Below are 24,090 nucleotides of genomic sequence, written 5' to 3'. Positions count from 1 at the left end.
ATAAACGCTGAGAATTAAATCTAGACCTCCTAATTAACTGGCTTCCCTGCATCCAGACTCTCTAGTCATTAATCGATCTAGGACAACTTGGACAGACCATGTGATTTTCCCTGTTCAGGAATCTTCAGTGGCTCCCTATTGCCTCAAATAAAATACATTCTACTCTGTTAGTCACTTAAAGTCTTGAACCATCTGGCTACAGCTTATCTTTCCAGATTTAATTCACATTATTCCAACTCACACACTCCCTCAAAGACAAACTGATCTATTTGTGGTTAACCTTACCCACTCCAACTCCTCCTTTGGATGGTGCTGTTGCTGTTCCCTACATTTGACACATAATCTCTTCTTAGGTCCACCTCTGAATCACAAAATGCTTTCAAGATTTAGTTCACATTCATCCTCATATGAGGCCATTTGTGTTACCTAAACTGTTTGTTCTTTCCCCCTCCTAAAAGCACATTGCCTTTGCTGTTTAGATCCTCTGATTCACTTATCTGCATACGTGTTTCTTCAGCTCAGATTTTACCTTCACCCCTCTCTCTATCTGTGTCATCTTGAGAAAGTCATTTAACTTCTCTTGAGCCTCAGTTTCCTCTAGATGACCTCTGAGCCCTCTTTTAGCTCTGTATCTATTATCTGTACTCTTAAATTGTATCCCCCAACCCCAGCAGAATATAAGCTCTTCAAGGACACAAAGTATGACCTAGAACATTTTCTTATCCATAATAGCCACTTAATAGATGTTTATTAAATTTAATTCCAAATCTAGTGCTCTTTCCATCAGACCACAGTCTTTCCATTAGCTATCCCCAAGGGGGAGAGATGGTTTGCAAACACAGAGCAATTTATTATATATCTCTGTTTCTCTGGGGTGTGAGGCATGGGGATGGGTGGGTGAGTGGAGGGAACAGTTACCCATGGTGGTATAATTTAAGTTGCATTATGGCAAGGATGCCTCTATCAAGAAATAACCCCTTGGCAAACCAGCCCCAATCTCACAAGCTATAAATTCCTGGCTTTGGAGTGACTACTCTGGATTGGTGAAAAGGCAAGGCTTTTATTTCCAGACTGTTAAAATAAACAATGTTGGGAGGCATATTATGGTGTTGGAGAAAGAGTATTGGATTTCAAGTCTATAGCCTTGGCTTCAACTCTAGGCAAGTTAGTTCATCAGTCAAAAAAAGCGTCTCTTAAATACCAACTCTGTGCTAGGGACTATGCTATGTGATGGACATAGAGAGACAAAAAGAAAAAGTGCCTGCACTCAGAAGCTTACGTCTCATTAAGACAGACAGTGTGTGCAATAGAAATATACACAGAATATCTCCAAAGGAAATTCAAGGTGGTGAGGGTGGGAGTTAAGAAAAGACTAATTGTACTACATTTGAGCTGAGCATTTGAACTGAACCTTAGCAAAAACTGGGCTTCTAAGATGCAAGGATGATAAAGGAGTGCATTCAGCCATGACAGGTGGTCTGAGCCAAGGAAGAGAGATGGGAGATGGACTGTCATTAACCACTCTGTGTTCTAGTTTCCTTATCTGTGAAATGGGGATAATCAGGGTCACCCATAGGGTGTGCATGGCCCTAGGCAAATATTTTTGTAGTGTTCCTTTCTATATAAACAATTTTATTAAAACTGTACTATAGGATTCATGGTTATATATATTGATTTATATGTTATATATATATTGATTTATCAATGAAGATTAAAATAATTTGCTTTCAACATGGACCTTTTCATAACTATTATGATTTGAAATACTAATCTGCACAGAGACAAAATGATTGTCTAAATATGGACAATTATTGTGCGTATTGTGTAATAATTCTATGCAGTCTGGGCAAGCACCAATGGTTAAAGAATGAATCCCCCAACCTGTCCTTCCTGCTATTTGCAACACTATTTATCAGATAATCTTGGAAAATGGTTTACACTATCAAGACTCACCACATTCCTACACTGTCCTTAATCCCTCAATGTGTCATAAATATCCATAGCTTCTTTTTCATAAAATGTTTTCAATACCACTCAATAGGTGACACCCAGAAGTTAGCCCATTATCACTGCCCATAGACCCATTCCAAGAAAAACTGAAAGTGTTGCCCTTTTTGCTATTGTTGTTGTTAGCAATAGTATGTGTAAAAGAATAAGACAGTGAATAAAAATTTGGTCATAGATCAGGAATTTTGTTTCAGGATATTTTCAAATAAAAAAAAACCTCTCATGGAAGGCCCTGATAGTGATATTAATTTTGTGACATAGATGATTGTAAGGATAATTTTTGTTGTATCTTATGTTAACATTTAAATTGTTATTTTAAAAATGTTGTCTGTTATGTTGGTGGTACAAATAAACCAGAGAATGGAATATTGGTACTATGTTGATATTTTGTATTGCTCTCTGTTTTTTTGAAGCCTCAAATGCAAGGCTTTCTCAGAATTAAAACAGTAGTAATTCCTTTGCATTACATATACAGAATACATCAAAATCATAATTAAACAAAATCAAATCAAGTGGAACTTATTTCAGTTACCGATAGAAACGTCATCATTTAAATGTTAAAGTTGAGAAATACCTTGTTATTGCACTATTATTTACAACAGTTTAAACATACCAAAATGTGAAAAGTACAAAATGAAGATATTCTAATCTATATACAAACTATCCAGCCTGTAAGGTAATACATAACAGAAAACACTATTCCATATAATATGATGTACTAGCATGCACAGAAATTTTGATGGAAACTATCAGTCCCCTCTTTAAATGGGAAAACTTTAAAATTTAAACTTTTTGCAATTATAGTCATAACATTAGTAATTATGACATTTTATTTTTATTATTTTTAAATATTTTCCTCCAAGTTACATACAAACCCATTTTACCATTCTTTTTTTTTTTGAGTTCCAAATTTTGTTTCTTTCTTCCTCCCCTCCCCCTCCCTGAGTTGGTAAGCAATTTGATATCAGTTATATGTATGCAAAGTTATATGTATGCAAAACATATTTCCACATTAGTTATGTTATGAAAGAAGACTAAGACCCAAAGGAAAAACAACACACATACACACAAAAGGGAAAAAAGTATACTTCAGTCTGCATTCAGATTTCATCAGTTCTTTCTCTGAAGGCTGGTAACATTTTTTATCACGAGTCCTTTGGAATCACCTTGGATCCTTATATGGCTGAGAATAGCTAAGTCATTCACAATTGATATTCACATATTATTGCTATTACTGTGTACAGCGTTCTCCTGATTCTGCTCACTTCACTTTGTATCAGCTTATATGTCTTTCCTGAAATTAGCCTGCTTCATCATTTCTTATAGCACAAAATGTTACATCCATATACCACAACTTATTTAGCCATTCCCCAACTGATGGACATCCCTTCTGTTTCCAGTTCTTTACCACTACAAAAAGAGCTATTATAAATATTTTTGTACAAACAGATCCTTCCCTCCCCCCCCTTTTTTCTCTCCTTGGGATATTGCTGAATCAAAGGGGTATCATAGTTTGATTGCCCTTTGGGCATAGTTCCAAATTGATTTCCAGTATGGTTGAATCAATTCACAACTCCACCAGCAGTGCATTAGTGTCTAACTTTTCCTACATCCTCTCCAACATTTATCATTTACTCTGTCATATTAGCCATTCTAATAGATGTGAAGTAGTAGCTCAGAGTTGTTTTAATTGGAATTTTTCTAATCAATAGTGATTTAAGCATTTTTTCATATGACTACAGATAACTTTGAGTTCTTCATTGGAAAACTGCCTATTCATATCCTTTGACCATTCATCAATTGGGAAATTATTTATAGTCTTATAGACTTGACTCATTTCTCTATATATTTCAGAAATGAGGCCTTTATCAGAGACATGCTATAAAAATGGTTCCCCAGCTTTCTGCTTTTCTTCTAATTTTAGTGGCATTGGTTTTATTTGTTTAAAATCTTTTAAATTAATATAATCAAAATTATCCATTTTGTATCTCACAATGCTCTCTATATCTTGTTTGATCAAATTCTTCCCTTTTCTATAGATCTAACAGGTAAACTATTTCTTGCTTTCCTAATTTGCTTATGGTATCACCCTTTATGTTTAAATCATGACCTTATCTTCATATGTGGTGTAAGATGTTGGTCTATAACTAGTTTCTGTCATGATTTTTCAGTTTTCCCAACAGTTTTTGTCAAAGAGTGAGCTCTTGTCCCCAGTCTGTGGTCTTTGAGTTTAGATTACTATATATTTTCAAAACAAATTTGAAGAAATGTTGGTTAATATTGTGAGTTATTAAGAGTTTACTAAAGCATCCAGAATTTTTAAGCAGTTAATGTGGGATATATTTGAAATTCTAAGAAGCAAATAAGCATACATCTGAAGACTTTTAGAAGTCTTCTGAACTTCTAGAGAGGTGAGAAAACTGGAGGAATAGGGTGGAAGAAAGACTTGGAAAAGGGTATATAGAATAAGATTAGGAGTAAAAAGGGTATATGGAATAAGATTAGGAGGGTAGGGGGAGAAGAAAAGAAATAGAATTTTAGATGAATGGGTAAAATAAGGAATAAGAGGGGAAAGATAAAATAACAAGGATCAAGTATTAGAGACTGAGAAGGAAAATGGTAAGTAAAAATAAGTTGGAGGCAAATTCACAAATAGTAATTATAACTTTGAAATGTGAATGGGATGAACTTACCCATAAAGTGAAAATAGATAGCAGAATGGATTAAAAATCAGAATCCAACAATATGTTGTTTATAAGAAACACATTGAAGAATGTCACTGACTTTAGAAAAACATGGAAAGACTTGCACAAAATAATGAAGAGTGAAATAACAGAACCAAGAGAACATTGTATATAGTAAAAGCAATATTGTTTTAAGAATGACTTTGAACAAATAAGTTATTTAGACTATTATAAATACCCAAATTAACTACAAAGAACACGTGAAGAAAACCACCATGTGCATCCAGAGAAAGAACTGATAAATAGAAGTATGTATAGAAGAATTTTACATATATATCTATTTGTGTCTAATGGTAGCCATCTCTAGGGTAGAGCAGGGGAAAGAAGGAAAAAAAAAAGAAATTCACATGATAATTTTGTATATTTTAAAAAAGGAATAGCAAGTTTTGCACAATAAATTCACAGTTTTTTATGTAAACATATTTTCTTATTGTACTATCTTATGGAAATACTTGCTTTATTCCATAAATTAAAAATAAAATAAAAAAGAAGCAAATGCAGGATATCAAAAGCAGTTAACTGAAAGAATATGCTACTAATTTGTTTCTTGGGTCATTTCAGTTGTATGTCAGTGACCGCACTTTGGGGGTTTTCTTGGCAAAGATACTGGAGTAGTTTTCCATTTCCTTCTCCAGCTCATTTTATAGGTGAGGAACTGAGGCAAACAGGGTTAAGTGACTTGCCCAAGGTCATACAGCTAGTAAGTGTCTGAGGCTGGATTTGAACTCAGGTCCTTGTGACTCCAGGGCCAGTGCTCTATCCACTGTGCCACCCAGCTGCTCATTCTAATATCAATGCTTAAACATTAGTATTCTCGCAATGTAATATAATATATTTTCATGTTGTAAATCTGAAATGTATAGAGGATGTCAAATTAAAATCCTTAAATCCAGTAAAAATGTTTTGGCAATTACTTCATTTCAGAAAGGTGGATTATTACTGCCAAGATTATCCACACTAACACTTTGGTCTATGACTTCCTATCAGAAGAGCATCAATTAATACATTTCTCTTATTATGTAATGTTTTGTAACAATGAATATGGCTCTTGGAGTCCCCGTTATTGTGCATGTTAGTACACATTTATGTTATTATTGAATTTTTCATCCATAACGATATATTCAGTAAACAGCATATATTGCATTTTCAAGTAACTCATAACAGTTAAATCTATGAGTACTTAAGCGATTTGATGAAAATGTGGGCAAGTGGAACACTTTGGGCAAATGTCAAACATTTTCTTGGGCTTTTCACCATACGAGGATCTGGGGCTACTGGAATCTGAAACTATCCCACTGAAGGACAGTTGACTGGCTTAATTTAGATAGATTCAAACATTCCCATATTCTATACAATATGTCCTATACAGAAAAGGTAATGTTTGATTATTTGTGCATAACATTCGTAATTATTTTGTTTTATTTTGCCTATTTTAGTTTTATCTAATAACATTTTGTGCCTAAGAAAAGCAGGGTCCAGCAAAACACAACATCCCCTTAGGCCCAGGGTCTGGGGCAGAGATTTCACTTACCTGAGTCTAAAGGAGTAGTAATGCATAATGCTACCCACCTCAGAAGCATGTTTTGAGAATCAAACGAAATAATTTAAGTAAAGCACATTACAACTATAAAAACTTTAACAAAGTTCAAATACAACTCAGTTTACAAAAAAAAGTGGGTTCTGTAATATATATTATAAAAAAGTCCTGTTCTGATGCCAGAAAGTTGGCATGGCATAGTGGAAAGATTACTAGATTTGGAATCAGATGGTTTTGGTTAGACTTTTGGCTTTACTACTTACTACCTTCATAACTTTGAAAAAGTCACTTAGCCATTGTAAACCTCAGTTTCCATCTCTGTAAAGTGTAGGAATTAGACTTGATAGCCACTGAGATCCCTTCCAGCTCAGAGTCCATGACTGATCTTCACTGTATTATGGAATGGAGCCTAGGTTATTGGAAATTGGAATGGCCATTGAGTGAAAGCCTGACAAGGTTCCACCAAGATAGAAATGTTTCAAGAATAGTTCTGGGGACAGATTGAAACTACTCAAACTAAATGCAGAGAAACTTATCACCCAAAAGTTGTCAGAGGACATTTTTTGTCCATGATGATTCATGAAATAAATTAAAATATCAAATGGCCTTCAGACTTCTTTGGTTCCCTCCCACCTCCCTAATGAGGGTGGCAAAATTTTAGAAATGGTCACACAGAGTCCTAAGAATCGTTGCTTTTTTTTTTTTTTACTATAAACAGCATTTTGTTCATACTTAGAAGGTTTAATTTTTCCCTACTGAACAAGTGGGAATGCTGAGGAGAAGCTAAATCACCCCTTTTCATACAAGAAACCAGAAGACATAAAGATATTGCCACAAAGTAGAGTAGCCTACAGTTTTCTTTGGGGAGGAGGGTGGAATTGGAGGAGTTGGCTTCATCACACACACAAACACAAGAACCATCCTTTTGTAGGACACATTGCAATACTCACTATTAACCTGAGCAAAAAAAGACCACTATAAACAATAATTGCAGTCTATTAGCCAATGTCTTTGAAGAGGATGAAGGAGTAGAGAAAATCTATGAAGAACTCAGCCAGATGCCCCTAAACTAAGTTTCTTTTTTACCTCAGCTATCAGTGACTTCCATATGAAGGCAGGCATAGGGGAGGGCAGCAAAAGCCACATTGGAAATATGGTTTGAGATAAAGAGAAATGAAAGAGGCCAAAGGCCTCATATGTAAAAGCCTTATAGCTGTCTAGCATAAATGCCATATTCAAGAAAAAAGCAGGGAGGTGATGGATATGAAAACATCAAACAACATTGCACAAAAGATGAAAATAACTATATCTTAATAGACAGACAATGACTGGTTACCGATGTGATAGTCATTTCAAAATCTACTTCCTTTGTTCAGTCAAATCAGGGAATGGTTATAGCAAAGATCAAAATTGATACCAAATTAGAAACAAAAGAATAAATGTGAGGGGGAAATGTTATATATGATTATAGTAACTTTAATCCCACATGCTAAAATAAGTTGTTGACCCCCAAATTGGAAAATGGAAAAAAAGCGAAGAAAATAATTTTGATTATCACTGTTTCATCAAAAAGTCCAGCTGGTATAAAACAGTTGACACAGCACAATTTGTCCAAAAGTCCAGAAACTCTGTCAGCCACCAAATATATGATCTTCTTGTTAAGAATAAATAAATATCAGGGTCAGCTGGATGCACAGCTAGGTAGCACCAACCCTGGAGTCAGGAGGACCTAAGTTCAAATCTGGCCTCAGACACTTAACACTTACTAGCTGTGTGACCTTGGGCAAGTCACTTAACCCCAATTGCCCTGCTTTCCCCCCTCCCAAAAAATAAATGTCATCAAGGGGCAATAACAGTTTAGGGTACAAGCTCATATGCAAAACATCATAAAGTAGGAGGGGATAGAAAAAATAAGGAATATCACAAAACAATAAAAAACATTATGGGGAAGAATGGGTCCCCAGAGATCTTGGTGTGATAGCTAAACTAAACCTACTAGAGAACATTTATAGGAGAAATTAGAATTAAGACAGTAAATAAATATGAAACAGAATAGATATAGTGGTGTTTCTGTAATGACCTATCCTCATCAGCAATGAAAAGGAAACCACTGCATTTGGATTCTACCACTTTAGTAACTGATGAACAATGAGAGGAAGCAGAAGTGGCATTTAAGATGCAGATGAGAACTGATGGACCAGAACAAATATGTATCTAAAAATTCCACCCTGGTGGCAAAAAGATCTTAATGACATTCATGGATCAATATTCATGACATCTCCAAGTAGGGAAGATTCCAAAACAATGTAAAGAAGCACAAACAATCTTATTACTAAAAGAAGACATCTGTAACTTCAAACTCCTGTGTCTACTTAAAAAAAATCGTAAATCTTTATGAGAATGGCCTATGCAGACATCAAGGATGTTTTGGATGGAAATCTAAGAAAGAAACAAAACTTTTGTAGACAGCTTTGTACGGCAGACCACATCTTTGCTCACAAGGTGAAGAATTAAAGATCCCGCTGTGCCAACTGTCAGTTACAAAAAAGAAAACTTGACTTGGTAGAGAAAAATATGTATAAACTCTCCTCAAATATAGCATAGTCCTCACACATGGTAAAATCATGCAAGATTCTGTATGAGATGTGATCGCCAAGGTCACTTTGTTCAATGATCCACTAAATATCAGTGGTTTCGAACAGGATAACATATCCTCATCAAAGACATTCTCTTGAACAGAGTTCAGAAGTCTTCCAAGTTCATTTTGGGATTTTGTAAAAAGTCTAAGAAGAAGATGAATTCCTACTGACAGACTCTGTAGACTGTCTTATTTTTGTTGGTTGCACACTGCAAGGTCTTCTTCATGAGCTCTCTGGTCACTCCCCAAAAAATCAATCTAGCCATACGCAGAAATAAAAGAGATGAAGAATACATATTGCCAAGATTATGACATGAATTTGGGCAGACAACCCATGGAGTTGGTCCATGAACAACTTACATCATAGGCATGTGTTATAGATGAAAGATTAGCAAAGCCAAAAATCAGATAGAAGGATGTTAGGCTGAATATTAGCTGGAAAACTGGGAAGCTCTTTCAGTGATTTCAAACTGTTTGTTTCCACAAAAGCCCAACACCAGTATTTTCTAAGTTATGCCTACAGATCATAAAGCATCACAAATTCAAATGAATTCCAGTTGCAGATGACCCACAGAGCAATGGAATGATGTGTGATGAAGATAAGCAGGTTGCAGCATATAAACAATGCTGACTTGTAGACATCATATCAGAAGGGACAAAGGAGGTGGTCCCAGCATCTATTTAGGAAAGATATCAGCTGAACAGGTCCAAACATTGACCTGGTAGCCACAGTGTATTAAAGAACCAGAGGAAGGCCTATAGCATGTTGAATGGATTCTTTAAGGAGGATTTATGGAAAGACACAATCACATAGATTGAAAAGACATAAATAAGTTGTCATCTGTGTGAGTGGAGGGTGAGAATCCACACTGAGGACATTACACATCGGCTGAAGTGTTTATTGTTTAGTGACGTCTGTCTATACTGTATTTAAAAAGCCTTTGTTTTCTTTTTCTAAACATTGGATGTTTTCACTAATAACACGTATCATATATCCTTATATACTTAACTACTTTGAAGGTCTCACATATATAGTCTCTTAATTGTAATAAAATTACAGCTAACAATTCATTCCATAGTGAGGTTCTGTGGAATGAAACCAGACAGTAGTCATGATGATCCATTAATTTAGATCCACTTTCCAATTGGCATTTGTTACCAGAGCCAAATCAATCATATGGCAATCCACACTGACTGTCAAAACCAAAATGCATGGATTGACCTTGCCATGTTCCATTTGTTTGCTGACTGTAGACAGAGCTGAATTCAAGGGACAGTCCAGTTTCTCTGTCAGTAGCCTCCCTGTGTAATGGGGATCATCTTAGCCAAGCATAAACCTAGTGTAAAAGCCAAGCCTATCTCTCCCTTCTCTAGCACTGAGTAATGACTGCTTTCATGACCACACATGGATGATTGCCAACCCTGATGAGGTTATATTGAATCAACTTGAGTGGGGTCTTAAAGAATATTGATGTTAACGTATAAGGAAAAGCACTTAGAAAACGACTGGCAGGCCTTTATGAGGCCATTGCCCTTAATTGGAACATTTTTCCCCCTTGTACTGTTTCTTGGGATGGAATCAGTGAGCTTTCAGTATGTTATTGACCTCTGCAGAGTTTTCCCCATCTGAAGCCCCTACCCTGGGCAATGTTCTACATTCCCTAGGCAATTCTCCTGATGCTAATTTTCTCATGGTCAGTCTAGTGAAAGCTCATTCTGCAAACAAAGTATAAAAGTCTCCTGGTTTTTATTTGGAAACATTTGAAAAGGTTTTTTTTTTCATTCCCTCTCTCTCATATATACTACTCCCTTCCTATTTTTGTCCTTTCCCACCCCAACCCTCTAGTTTGGCAGCTGCAAATTAAGAAAGTATATTCTTAGGCGAGACACTTCTAATTGACCACAAGCTTGAATTTCCCAGTATTATATTGAAAAACGTGATGGGGATGTCAAGGTTCCCTTTCTCCAAAGTCAAAAAGCATTGGTAGCCAACCATAGGTCACCCCCATCTGCCAATGTGTTTTGCAGACCTATTACCTAAGTGGCCAACTTCTCTCCCCCTTTCCTCTTTAGTTTTAATTGGTAATACAGTGAACCATATTAATCCAAGCAGCAATGACAGAGATAATCACTCCCTCTACTTTAACATAAGAGGTCATGGAGAGGGTGACTTGTAGAGAAACAATGACATTGTCCTCAAAACTGTTCCCACTACCTTAGGTAGTAATGCTAAATGATACTTACCCTGGAGACTTAGACATGGAACTATAGTTCATCAGAGCACAAAGACATTTCAATTATACCAAGGCTTTTCTAAAGTTGTTGCATCAGGCATGCTTCAGAAATCACAAAAATGCATGAAAACAGGTTTTCTCTTTACTTCTTACACTCTTTACAATGAACACCATTGAGCAAAGACCACTTTCAACTGCTCTCCTTTTAATGAAGAAGAAACTGATGATGCAGACCAAACATTTTTACGTCCCTAGTAAACTGTAAGCTCCTTGAGATCAGGGACTGCTTCATTCATTCATTCGTATCTCTAATGCTGTTTCACATGTAGTAGACTCTTCCATTTAAATTGAATACAGACAGAAACCTAATTCTTAGTTCCTGAGATTGTCAGGAACTCATGAGGTACAAAGTTAGAAATTCCAAACTTAAAATTCTCTTGTTCTCAAGTCTGGTGACCATCTGCCTGATATAAGGATCCGCCAGCAACTTCCAGAGGATCGTTTGGCTTAAGCTGGCGGGTGTCATGCTTGTGGTTTTTGTTTCTCCCTTTCTTCATGTATCTTCTTGTTTTATCTGTTCTGGTCACATTTCCCCCTGTTTGCTACCCTAGGCATTATGGCACCCTGCTACCCTTGCGTATCAGGCAGGCATTCGATAACAATTTTTTGAATGAATGATTACTGGAAGTCTTGATTCGCATGGTTAAGATGGTACTTTATGCAGAATAGCTGGATGACAAATTGCCAGTTTATGAGTTGGGACAATCGCCCAAGTAATAATTGACACACAGGTAGAACTAGTCTAAAGTCAGTTAATTCAACCATCAAACAGTTGCTCCCAAGAACCCAAGCCCCAGGACATTGTTGTTGTTTACTATGGCAACATGTAATTACTATTACTACTACTACTACTACTACTACTACCACCACCACCACCTTCACCACCATCACCTTCACCACCACCACCACCACCACCACTACCAATACCACTACCACTACTACTACTACTACAGCAGCAGCTAGTAGCATTTATATTGAGCTTTAAGGTTTGCAAAATGATTTACAGATATTATCTCATTTTATCCACACAACGACCCTGGAAGGTAGGTGCTATTATTTTACCTATTTTATTATATATGAGGACACTGAGGCAGACAGAGGTTAAGTGACTTGCTTAGGGCTACACAGCTAAAGAAGTGCATGTCTGGATTTTAACTCAGACCTTTCTGACTCCAAGTCTAATAGTTTTTCCACTGTGCTGCCTATTATATCAAAACTTGGGGGATTCTCTGTCTACACTTAAATAAGCTAGCTAGTTCTACTCTATCTGCATATATCATTCTGGTAGCAATAGTTTAAGAAAAAAATTCTAAACTATTTAAGGAGCCATTTTCCTTCTGTCAATTTGACAGGTAATGACCAAGAAGGAGGACATTTTCAGTGCCTGGAATTCATGTCTTCATCATGTTGCTTCCTTGTCCCTGGCGCACATACACAGAGGTCAGTTGGTGTTTATTGAATTTATAATCTGTGAATGACATGATGATCCTGAAGGTTATTTGAGTAACATGGCTTTCCCCATTAGGGACATGAGTGTTTCCAAACATGAATGTCCCAGTCCAGGAATAAGGCATTTCAGTCAGAGACTTGGCAAACCTTTTGGAGAGTCTAAAATGTTGACTTTGAGGCCCCCCGAATCACTTACTGAAGTTAGAACACGGGACTTTGTGTGCTAAATGAACTGATGTTCAGCAGGAACAGCTCGCAAAGTGAAGCTCGTCAAAGCCAGCGTGAAGAGCACACTGAACAGCTCACTTGACATAACTTGAAACAATAGAATGTTCTCCCAAATGGGAGCCAGTTGGAAAAGAGCCATGTGGAACTGAGCCCAAATCACATCACAAGAAGACTGTCATTGGTCAATAAATAAATTCAAGGGCATATGTACAGATAAAGTGAGATTGTTTTAATAGGGTCACTGCCTGAAGAATTTTAAGTACCAGAACTAACAGCTTAGGCCTAATCCCCAGGTTAGTAGGTAACTTGTTCAGCACTTTAAACAACATTCATTTCAGCCTGAGAGAGCACAAAAGAAAAAAAAAATCTAACATGTCACTGAATTTGATCCTGAGTAAGAGCCATGGAAGAAAGGAGGAAGGCAGCAGATTACTATCAGAATGATTTTTTAACTTCAGGACCATTGGGTAAGAATTGATAATGACAACCTTAATCGAGGGAGGGGGATGGCAGAGAAGATGAAATTAAATGGCCAAGATATTGTCAGTATTTACTCCTGAGAGATTCCTATAATACACATAGGTTAGAAATTCCCAATTGACATCACATCTCTTTTGGACAGTTTTAGTCAATTATGTGGTCTCCAGATGGAGATGTGTTAAATACTTAGAAATATGGTTGTCATTAGACAGAAATGTTAAAGAATAATTCTCAGGTGTTACCACAGGAAACATGACAGTCAAGGCTTGAATAAAGAAACCAATATCCAGGGACCACAGAAAGAAAAAAAAAAGCCTAGTTCCATTACCTGAGGTTTCTGGCCATTTAAAACTTACTCTGACCATGTAAGAGGGAAAGAGAGTGAGCCCAAACTAGACTGATTTCAGTCTCTGAAAGCCTTAAAATGATTAACCATGAGGAAATGCCAAGTGTTTGATGTTGCCAAAGCACATATAAAATCAAAACAGATTCCAGGCCATTCTGCTTGGCTAACAACAGCAACAAAAATGATTAAATGCCTTCAGGAAATTTATCTAAGGAGTATTAGGCTGAAAGTCAAGTGAAAGGGATTCTGACCTATCAGGTAACTGCAGAAAAAGTAGAATCTATTGTTGTTGTAGCATTCAAGGATCCTAGAAATGTACTAAGAATAGAAAAACAGATTAAATGTAGTAATAGGTTTTGTTTTTGTTTTTTTAAGATAGGAATGCTTAGAGCATGTGTAACAATCAAATGAAGAATTCCCAGTAGATAGTGATGAATTTGTTCAAGCAGCTGTTAAATTCAAACTAGGAAGAAAAGCATCCTGAAGAGACCCCCAAAGGAATTTGGATCAGAAATATGAGCAGTTAGTCTGACTTGGGTAATCAAAGCCCTGAATAAGACAGAAAACAATGAAGGGGAAGGAAAAGGTTAAGATTGAGAAGGATAGTAACCAGTATTATCAAGGGTGAAAGACCTGAGACTCTATACATGTCATTAGAAATATAATTTGGTATGAATGTTAACTAGTCATAAAAAAGCTTAAAGAGAGGAATATTTTAAAATACTCATTTAGAACAATCCAGAGATTTCAGAATGTGTTAGAATTGAATAAATCTAGAACCAAAAGAGACCTTAAACATCATCTTGATCCAATTGTCTCATTTAATATATAGGGAAAGAAGGCCTACAGAGTTTTAAGTGACTGCCCAAATTCACTCAGGTGGGATATAACAAAGCCAGGATTCAAACCCAAGCTCTCTGACTCTAAAACCAGCACTTTCCCCCACTACACTGTTTTTAGAACATTAAACCATTAAACAGATGAATGATTATTTTCACGAATAAATACAGCTACCATTTCTATAGTTTTTTGTAATTTGTTGTTTTTAGCTGCGTCTCACTTTGTGACCCCATTTAGAGTGTTCTTGGCAAAAATACTGAAGCAATTTGCCATTTCCTTCTCCAGCTCATTTTATAGATGAGGAAACTGAGGTAGATAGGGTTAAGTGACTTGCCCAGAGTCACACAGCTAATAAGTGTTTGAGACCAGATTTGAACTCAAGAAGGTGAATCTTCCTGACTCCAGGCCTAGCACTCTATCCACTATGCCATCTAGGTGCCTCATTCTATGCAGACATTAACTTATTTGGTCTTCAAAATAGCCATGTTAAAATATTACTCATTTCTCTTTTCCAGATGAAGAAACAGGCCCAGAGAGATTAAATGACTCACCTATATCATGTAGCTAATGTCAGAGATTAGATTCAAACTCAGGTCCTCCAGATTCTAAGCCCTTATCCTCATCCCCCTCCATGCTGCCTCTTCTACAAATTTTCCATTATGTTTTTTCAGCTCTCATAAGACCTGTGAGATTTATACCTTAGAAAGTAAAAAGCCCCAATCTTGGTCCCTAATAAAGTAATAAAGAAGTTAGGATGTCATTATTAAAAACAATATGTACTTATAATTAGAATGTATAATAGTGACAACTTCTGCCCATCAGAGGATGAATTTCTAAGCTCCCTGGAGAATGCTGGTTCTGAACCAGTTTGTTCTCTTATTATTAAAAATTCTATCACATTTATTATTAAAGTAGTATACCAACAATTTCAACCAAAGCCATTCTTTTCAGTACTTTTTAACATCCTCAGCATTTTCCCAGTCTATTTTTTCTCCTATTACTAATAGTGCTATTCCTTATAGAAGCGCACCCAGACTAATTCTCTAGGTTTGGCATTTATCTTCTCTGGGACATCCTCTTCACTGTCTCACTTGTGTTGTAATATCATGCCAGCTTGGGGAAAGAAAATACCATGACCTCAGATAAACTTACTCAAGTCCTGCTCGAGTTTACATGCTAGTAGGAAGTGCTTGATCCATTCCCATAAAATAGATGGAAGCCTGATACAAAACCTTTCAAGTTACTGTAGTCTTAGTTAATCCATAAGGGAAACCTGAGCCCCTTCAGGGGAGCCAGAGACATGGATCATTAGGGGTACATCAACTCCCTAGAGCTTACCATCTCCTCTCTCCCCACCCCAACTCCACATACCTCAGTCTTTTTTTTTTCTACTATCGTCACACTCTGTTGCTCTTACGAAGTAGATCTGATGTTTGTGTTGAGGGATCTTTGTGAAATGTCTGACGTTTGCTGGTGGATCTTTGTGACATGTCTGATATTTGCTGGTTATTTAAACCCGGGCAAGTCAGCTTACTGCTCTGACCCTCAGTTTCCTCATCTGTAAAAGGGAAATAATAACAGCACCTACTTCCTGGGGTGGTTATGAGGATCAGATGAATGAATAATTGTAAACCATTGAGTATAGTGTATTGGCCATCATCATCATCATAATTATTAATGAACTAATGAATGCAAAGTGCATTGGACATTTTTAAGCCATTGTGCTTAGCTTTTAATTTTATTCTCTTGCATTTCCCCTAGCTGCTCATAGGTCTAGAGGGCCTGGGGAGAGGTGGTTGCAGAAAAGGAGTGCTTACAGAGGTTGTCAAAGCTTGGATTTCCCTCTCCTTTAACAGCATTTAAGCAGAGGAGAGTGGAGGGGATGAGGTCAGGAGGTCAAGGGATGGGGAGTGTTCAGTTGGAGTATTAAACCACTTTTCCCCCCTCTGCCCCTCAGAAGTAGGTTCCTTCAATAGGGAAAGTGGAAAAGGAGTTGCCAGGAAAGACTCCAGAGTAGTGGAAAGAGCCCTTGATTTGTAGTCAGGGCCATAGTTTCAAAATCCCTACGAAAACTACTGTGACTTTTGTCAAGAGAGGTGACCTGACCTCTCTCAGTTTGTTTCTTCATCTGAAAAAGCAATGGGGAATGGTGTTTAGGAATTTTTATCTTGGGGTTCATGAACTTGTTTTAACAATATTTTGCTATTTGCTAACTAACTTGACTCCCTTTGTAATGCTATGTACTTATTTTGTGCGTTTAAAAATATTATTCTGAGAAGGGGTTGATAGGCTTTACAAGACTGCTAAAGACTGCTTAAGAACCCCTGGTCTTTAAAGTCCTGTCCAGTCTAAAAGGTCATGGCCAGTCTCTCAGGATAGGCTACAGTTCCAACAGGTTCCCTATGGATCTTGTCACAGAATAGATATTGCAAGTCAGCATCTATTCCTGGTAAATATCGCTATCATACCTGAATTTAAGAACTATCATTTCAAATATTGCATAATGACCAGGAATAGTAAGCACCTATGTAAGTGTTTGCACACTTCAAGGGGTTTATGAAAACAAACCCTACTCCAGATCTCTAATATTACAGGTCCCAGACAATGCAAACGAAAAAAGCCTTCCATCCTCCATCCTCTGCTGACATGTAGAAGCTAAAGGGATTGCCCTTCTCAGAGGAGGAAAGCCAGGAGATGCCTTTTTCTTTGAACCAGCCTTGTATGTGCTGCATTTGAGAGATGGTGGCAAAGGCAGAGTTGAAACTCTAAGTGGAGCTTCCTTTGTTAGGCAGGGCCGTATTTGACCTCTGAGGTACTTTGTACCAAGTCTTCTTCAGGACTCTTTTGTAAATGGCTGTGCTTCAGAAAAGCATCATTGACCTTAGCGCATTACAGTGTATAAATACTTGCTTTGTCGTGCTCTTAGAAGGCTCAGGAAGCACAAGATGGAAGATCTACCTTTTAAGTTATTGCGCTTGGTTTTGTTATTTGGCTGATGAGCAAAATAGAAGCCATCTGAAAATTCTTCTAGGCCTAAGACTAAAGGAAGAAAAAAAATTTTGTAAAGGCAGTACAGCTCAAACTTGTGTTGAGGCTGAAGGATTTGGCTTATTCTCCCCCTTTACCTCCCCTTCTCAGGAAGCTACAGGCAGGAACTAATCTCAGAATTGAAAGACCCTTTATTATTCATTATTTACTACAATAAATAATAGCTTAATAGCATTATAGATTTCATCCTACCAAATGGTCATAATCTCCAGATTGCATGAATTGGAAAGCTTTCAAAATAGACCTCACAGAGTAAGTCAAAATCATGTGGGAACAGGAAGAGATAGGTATCATGTGTGTTGTCCTAGCTGCTGCTAGGGTTGTACCAAGGAAGCTTTCAGTAGGTCTACTTTAGAGGGTGAGATTACATTCTAATACATTTACTCACTACAAAAAGCAGTTATTTTATTCCCTTGTGCAATGTAAAAGAATAATAAAAAGGTAATGATTTGTCCCAGGATATTTCTATATGAATCCCTTTGAAATAGATAAGAAAAATGACATGAAGATAGTAGAAATATTTGGTGCTTACATAGTACATTTATTCAGTATCATTTATTAAACACCTACTATGTGCCAAGCATTGGGCTAGTAGACACAAAGACAGAAACAAAACAATCCCTGCTTTCAAAAAGCTTTCCTGGTGGAGAAAGGGAGGGGGGAGGATTATAACATGACCATAGATAAAGTATTTTGCATATATATTCTGATTCATTGGATTAGATAAACTGGTACATATTACAGTCAACAAGCATTATTTACTATGTGTCAAACATTGTGCTGAATGTTGGGGGTTCAAAGAAAGGCAAAAACTAGGTCGCTGCTCTCAAGGAGCTCACATTCTAATGGTGAAGATAGCACGGAAAACACTTTCTATTTATAAGATATCTATCTATCTATCTATCTAATCTATCTAATCTATATATCTATCGTAAATGGAAGGTGAAACATCTATGGAAACCTTAGTTTTATCCACAATATTCATATCATTTCAGTCAATTGAGACCTTGAGTTTTCCCCTCTCAGACCTTCATTGTCCCTCCCTTCAGAACAAGAATGGAGTGAAGGTTAAGTTTATCTGGGCATTTGGGCTTTAAGTGCTCTCTGCCAGAGAGTGCCTGCCTTTCTCCTACCCCTTGAATGAGAGTTGCTTCTTTCCAATGCTTAATCACAAGCCATGTTTTACTTCCTGGTCACCCCAGGGAGCAAAACCCAGGAGTTCCTCTTCATAAAGAATGCTATCTTTATGAATTCTCCTTTGAAGGTGGAAAGAATTGATGAGATAGGTATATGACAAATGACCAGACTCCAAGGCTGCTTATCTTTTTCATTGTTGTGGTTCTTTGAAGAGAAAAAAAAGAAAAAGAAAAAAAAGTCTCTTCACAGAGAACAATGCAGGATATAGTTTAGTGGTACTTGACCCAACCTCTCTGGAGGGCCAATTGCAATTTCCAGGTATAAATACTTTTCTTTTTTTTTTTTTGGTTTTTAAATGAAGTATTCCTAGGCATCAGCTTTGGTTTTCCCCCCTTTGCTCCCATCTCAGAAACAGTTTACAATCTCAATACTAGAAGGCAGAGCTGAAACTCTAGGTGGAACTTCCTTTGTTAGGCAGGGCTGTATTTGGTCTCTGAGGCACTTTATACCAAGTCATTATCAGGACTCTTTTGTAAATGATTGTGCTTGAGAAAAGCAAAAAATTGATTCAAAAATTTGCTCAGTCCTTTAAGATATTCCTAAATTCTGATATTTTAAATTAATTAGCACATGAATTTAAATTAAGCAGCTTTATAAGCTAGAATAGAAACTTGAGAGGAAATAGAAAGTTGGTGTTGGTGTACCTCAGTTTCCACATCTGTACAATAATTAATAATGACTAGCATTTATATGGCACTTTAAGGTTTACATTGTGCTCTACAAATGTCATCTCTTTTATACTCACAACAACCACAGGAGAGATATGTGCTATTATCCCTTTTATTTTACCGATGAGAGTACTTAGACCAGCAGAGGTTAAGTGACTTGCCCAGGATCACAGAGCTGAATAAGTGTGAAAACTGGACTCCAACTTAGATCCTCCTGACTTGGGGTACATTGCTCCATCTAGCTGCCTAATATTTTCACTACATATGTTACAGAGCTAGTATTGTAACTGTAAATCCCCACAGGAATTTGAGCGGACAGTATTAACGTGTATAATAGCAGCATTTTGGCTCCATTATTTAACTTGGACTTCCTTACAGTCATGTAAAATATGATATGTGTACTGTTTTTACTGTTTTTCACATGCTTACCCTTAAGGATTGCTCATAGTTCTTATTTACCTTCATGGCCCCTCCACCCCAGAGGAGAGGCTGAAAGGAGCCATTAACTGGAGTTTCCCCTACTCTCCGTTCTTCCTCTTTTGATGCATCTTTTGCCCTACAGTCTTCTTTCACATTTCTCTCTCAGTGTGTCATTGAGAACATTTGGATTTTCTGATTGGTCTGTTCATTAGCAATTGTTTGCTGTTTAGTCAGTCATAACCCTGTGACATTTAAATTTCAGAATGAGACACATTCTGTATCTGACACAGTTTATAACAATACTTCTGAGAAAAAAGTTCAGAGAAATTTGTTCTGAGTAATTTGTTGTAGTGATTCACCACAAAGGAATGGTGCTCAAGAATGAAAAGGTTATTAATAGCTGTGCGTCTTATCCGTGTGTTGTGAATAGAGGAGGAAACACAAAACCTGTTGTCTTAACTAGCATCCAGCACAAAGCCTTGCCCATAGCAGGAGCTTAATAGATGTTGACAGAATTGAATTGACAAAGATTTTACATTAAAATGTTAATGCCCATTTTACTTGAGAATCCTATTGCCATAGCTAATATTAGTTCACCATTAAAAATGAAGTAGACTACTATATAATTTAGTTCTTTTTTTTTTTGACAAGCTCAATTTTAAAGACCAACTGCTCCAAGTACAGGATAAAGTAAGTGCAGCCAGATAAAAAGTTGTGTGCCAAAAGCTATGGGTTTTTGAGACCTACAAACTCAATGTGAGTCAACGATGTGATGTGGCAATCATACCAGCTAATGTATTATCTTAGACTGCATTCAATTAAATCCAGTAAACATTTATTAAGCACCTATTATGTGCCAGGTGCTATACTAAGCACTGGGGATACAAATACGAAAAAAAAAACCCCAATTCTTTCTGCTAGGGATACTGGAGTTGAAAAAGACTGAGTTTCATGCAGATGGGAAATGGAGCGAGCTGGAAGCATTAATGAGACTGTTGTTGTTGTTCAGTCATGTCTGACTCTTTGTGACCCTGTGAACCAACTGTCCGTGGGGTTTTCTTAGCAAAGATACTAGAGTGGCTTGCTATTTCCTTCTCTAGTTTTATGCAGGCAGGGGTTAAGTGATTTGCCCAGGGTCACACACCTAGTAAGTGGTTGAGGTCATACTTGATCACTGGTCTTTCTGACTCCAGGCCCAATACTCTATCCACGTAGCTGAGATACAGAGTCATAAGAGATGAGAGCCCCATTGTATTTGGCTATGGCCTATGTCTGTAAAATTATGTTAAAATATGAGCATTTTATTTTAGGAAGGACACTGCCCCAAGAAAGGCAGGTAGAATGGTGAAGAGCCTTGAAGTCATGTTGGAGAAACTGGGAGATGCTTAGAAGATTTGGTGTAAACAGCATTTCTATCTTCAAGTGACTGGGGGGCTATCAGGTGGGATAAGAAGGACTAAATTTGCTCAGGACATATATAAACAGTGAGTAGAAGTTGTAAAGGGGCAGATTTTGGCTCAATGTAAGGAAAAATGCCCTAAGAAATGAGAGATATCATGAAGCAACCTGTCACTAGAGATCTTCAAGTAGAGACTGAGAACCAGGCAGCGAGGGGTATTGTAGCAGAAATTATAGCTCAGTTGTGGGTGGATCAAAATGACCTTTGATGTTAACCAATCTAAAAGTATTTATTAAGCCCCTACTAAGTGCTGGGTAGGCAGTTAGGTAGCAGAATAGATAAGGTACCAGGCCTGAAGTCAGGAAAATTCATCTTCCTGAGTTCAAATCTGACCTCAGACACTTACTAGCTGGGTGACCCTAGACAAGTCACTTAACTTGTTTGCTTCAGTTTCCTCATCTGTAAAATGAGCTGGAAACGGAAATGGCAAAGCATTCCAGTATCTTTGCTAAGAAAACTCCACATGGGTTCAAGAAGAGCTGGACATCACTGAAATAACTTGAACAAACAAAAAGTGCTAGACACAGGGGGAATATAAGTACAAAGAATGAAACAATCCCTACTAGCAAGGGGCTTCCAGCTCTGACATTGTGCAGCTCTGTGCAATTCTGTAAACGTGATCTAGTCTCAGAAAACATTTAGCAAATAGCCTTTGCCTCCATGCTCCACCCACACAAAACCCAAAATGAACTACAAAAAGAAAATAGAAGCCAGTGACTCTCAACAACCCAACCTTCTTTCAGCTCTGTGAGTTTTTTCTCCCATATGTTATCTTTGCCTTTCCAATGTGACAATTTTCTTTTTAAATTGCTTGATCATATGTTTTCACTTTGCAGAGTCTTAAAAACTGGTACCGTAGCAAAGTGTAATGAGTTTAGAGTGAAGAACTTCTGAATTTAGTTGATTTTCAACTCAGATTCACCTAATGAAACATTAAGATGATACATTCTTACTATCTTCATTAAAATCTGGAGTGTAATAAATAGCCAGGGGTATAAACACCATTTTTAGTACCATCTTACAGTCCAAATGTCAGGGAATGAAGTGGGAGAATAGTGTCTACTCCTTAAAACCTATGAAACTATGAGATCTTATTTACAGAGAAAACTCAAGACACAATTAACTCAAAACTTCAGACATTATATAGTAGAAGTGGGGAGTGGTATGAGTGTATGATGTATTTACTCAGAAATATGAGTTGAATAAATAAGGATTTATCATTCTCTGATAGATACCTCACTCTGATAGCCTAGCATCTTTAATTTTTGTGTAAATATAAAGGAATATTAAAGAGTGCCGTTGACCCCAAGGTGACTATTCAGAAGAAGCTTCTTATAGCAGAGTCTCCTGATTTATACAACCTAATCTGAGCAAAGAAAGAATTTTCTCTTAAATTTGTTGACTTAACAGTTGGTAAAGGCTACCTCCTGGAAGTGTTCCCTTGCAGGACAATGAATATGTTGTAACTAGCACATAGCATGTGGAGCTTCTGCCAGCTTTCCAGAATGAAAGGTAAAAACTGTCATGTTTTTAAAAGAACAGAAATAAGAGTGTTTTGCATATGACCTTTCTCCCTCTCCCTCCCCTCCCCTTTCTGCTTCCCCTCTCCCTCCTTCTTCCCTCCTAAGAATAGCAATGAAAAGAAAAGATTTTAGGGGTAGACAGGACCTTTGAAAACAACTAGTCCAGAGGTTATTTTTAATCTGAAGTTTGCAAACTTTTAAAAACTATTTGGATAACTATTTCACTGTAATTGGTTTTTTTGCTATAAGCTTGTATATTTTATTTTATTCATTTAAAATCATTCATCTGAGAAAGGGTTCCATAGACTTCATCAGACTGCCAAAAGTGTCCATGACAACATACAAACAATTAAGAACCCTTTATCTACTCCTGTCTCCTCATATTTTAGATTAGAGAAGATAACATTAGATGATAATGATTATATAATAATAGGCATGACGGAAAGAATACTGGCTCAGAATTCAGAAGAACTGGATTCAAATTCTGCTTCTGACATGTTGAACATGTCACTTACCTTCCTTGGGCCACAGGCCAGTTTCCTACTCTGTAAGATGAAGGGGATAGAATATGCACAAAGACTAGAATGACATAAATAGAACAATAACAACACAAATAACCCTGAAACTGAATGGTGTGTAATTGTAATAATCAAGGTTGGCCTAGAAGAAGAGATGAGAAGATAGATCTCCCTCCATTCTTGAGCTATGGGTGTGGGATGGGTCAGTTGGCTTTACCCAACTGTTTTTTTTTTTTCATTCTTAGTTATAAGAGATGGGTAGGGAAGGGTGGAAGGATCCATTTGGGGGAAAAAGGATTGTTAAGACAAAAGGTGGCCATTTTTTAAAGAAGGAAGGTTAGACATGATGGCCCCTGAAGCCCCTTCTAGCTCCATCTTAATGATTCTGATCCAGTAAAATCTATTTTCTCCCTTATTAAAAAAAATTGAAAGGAAGATGTAATTAATCTCTTCTTGCCCTCTACTTCTATTGCTGATTCAATAGTGTAGTAGTTCAGTGAACAAGAGACTCTGAAAGATAAAAAGCATTTTCCAGAGCATCTACTACAACCACATTATTTTGTGGAGAAAGAAACAGAGGTCCAGAGCCATTCATTTACCTATTCATGGTAACACAGATAACTGAGCCTGGTTGGAGGAAAATAAGGGTTAAAACCAAAAAACACTGACCTGATTAAGCACCAACAGATTCTTG

General features: G+C 37.0%; 1 protein-coding gene across 1 annotated transcript in view; it reads left to right on the top strand.

Annotated features, from left to right (window-relative positions):
- Window positions 1–24,090, top strand: part of ACOXL (acyl-CoA oxidase like) — a 553,504-nt gene that overhangs the window by 433,609 nt on the left and 95,805 nt on the right. Inside the window, exon 16 of the mRNA XM_069075565.1 lies at window positions 12,573–12,660. Coding sequence (XP_068931666.1) covers window positions 12,573–12,660 — 88 coding nt within the window. The remainder of the gene's footprint in view (window positions 1–12,572; window positions 12,661–24,090) is intronic.

Source organism: Petaurus breviceps, unplaced genomic scaffold (genome assembly GCF_028583685.1).
Source record: "Petaurus breviceps papuanus isolate PSGF00001 unplaced genomic scaffold, PetGlider_PUasm1.0 90919, whole genome shotgun sequence".
Taxonomy (NCBI): Eukaryota; Metazoa; Chordata; class Mammalia; order Diprotodontia; family Petauridae; genus Petaurus; species Petaurus breviceps.
This window is presented reverse-complemented; position numbering and strand designations above follow the sequence as displayed.